General features: G+C 51.2%; 1 protein-coding gene across 1 annotated transcript in view; it reads left to right on the forward strand.

Annotated features, from left to right (window-relative positions):
• GUITHDRAFT_105296 (hypothetical protein) overlaps positions 1-834 on the forward strand; it is a gene marked incomplete at both ends in the record, with an annotated part of 3,137 nt that extends 2,303 nt beyond the window's left edge. Inside the window, one exon of the mRNA XM_005836147.1 lies at positions 421-834. Coding sequence (XP_005836204.1) covers positions 421-834 — 414 coding nt within the window. The remainder of the gene's footprint in view (positions 1-420) is intronic.

The raw sequence follows: 834 nt of genomic DNA on the forward strand, positions 1-834 counted from the left end.
TCAGAAGCAGGGTTCGCATTGTAGGCCGTGTACTCCCAGTGCTCGAGCGCCTCTTTAGACTAGGATCAATTTGCATAAGCCCACAACGAGGCCGAGCAACATTCTAGCATTCTAATAAACTCACATAATAATAATATAATAATTATAGGGTTTAGGGTTTAGGGTTTAGGGTTTAGGGTTTAGGGTTTAGGGTTTAGGGTTTAGGGTTTAGGGTTTAGGGTTTAGGGTTTAGGGTTTAGCGCCGTTATTTTCGGCAGCATGGCTCCTCGTCAGGTGTAGGGGAAGCCGCCAGGGCGCCAGCGCCGTTATTTTCGGCAGCATGGCTCCTCGTCAGGTGTAGGGGAAGCCGCCAGGGCGCCAAGGAAGCTGCAAGCAAGAGGTTTGTATACTTCAAATAGCTTTCTAAGTATGGTTCTTCAGTATGATGAAAATGTTCGCAACCTGCTGTATCGGAGATCATGCCAATACACGCAGAGCGGACTTGTGGATGCCTCTGTCCTCGAAGCTGATCTCGTCGAGAGGGTGAAGAGCTTCGCGAAGCGTTATCCGAACAGCAGGACAGCCCAGGCTTGCAAGGCTGTGGAGGGATGCACCCCCGACGCTATCGCAGAAGCCATCCGCTCGACATGTCAGCAGGCACGACGTGAGTTTCTGCAAGAAGCGATGGCTGGATGGAGTGACGCATCCAGAGAGTGGTTTATGCAGCAGATTGAAGAAGCCAAGAAGGAGAAGGTCGAGACATACACCGCCTCAGCAGGCAACGAGGTGACTTCCTTCATCTCCATGACTCTCCTGGGCATCTCCTCGGTGTATGTCAACCATGAAGAAAAGCGA

Source organism: Guillardia theta (genome assembly GCF_000315625.1).
Source record: "Guillardia theta CCMP2712 unplaced genomic scaffold GUITHscaffold_19, whole genome shotgun sequence".
Taxonomy (NCBI): Eukaryota; class Cryptophyceae; order Pyrenomonadales; family Geminigeraceae; genus Guillardia; species Guillardia theta.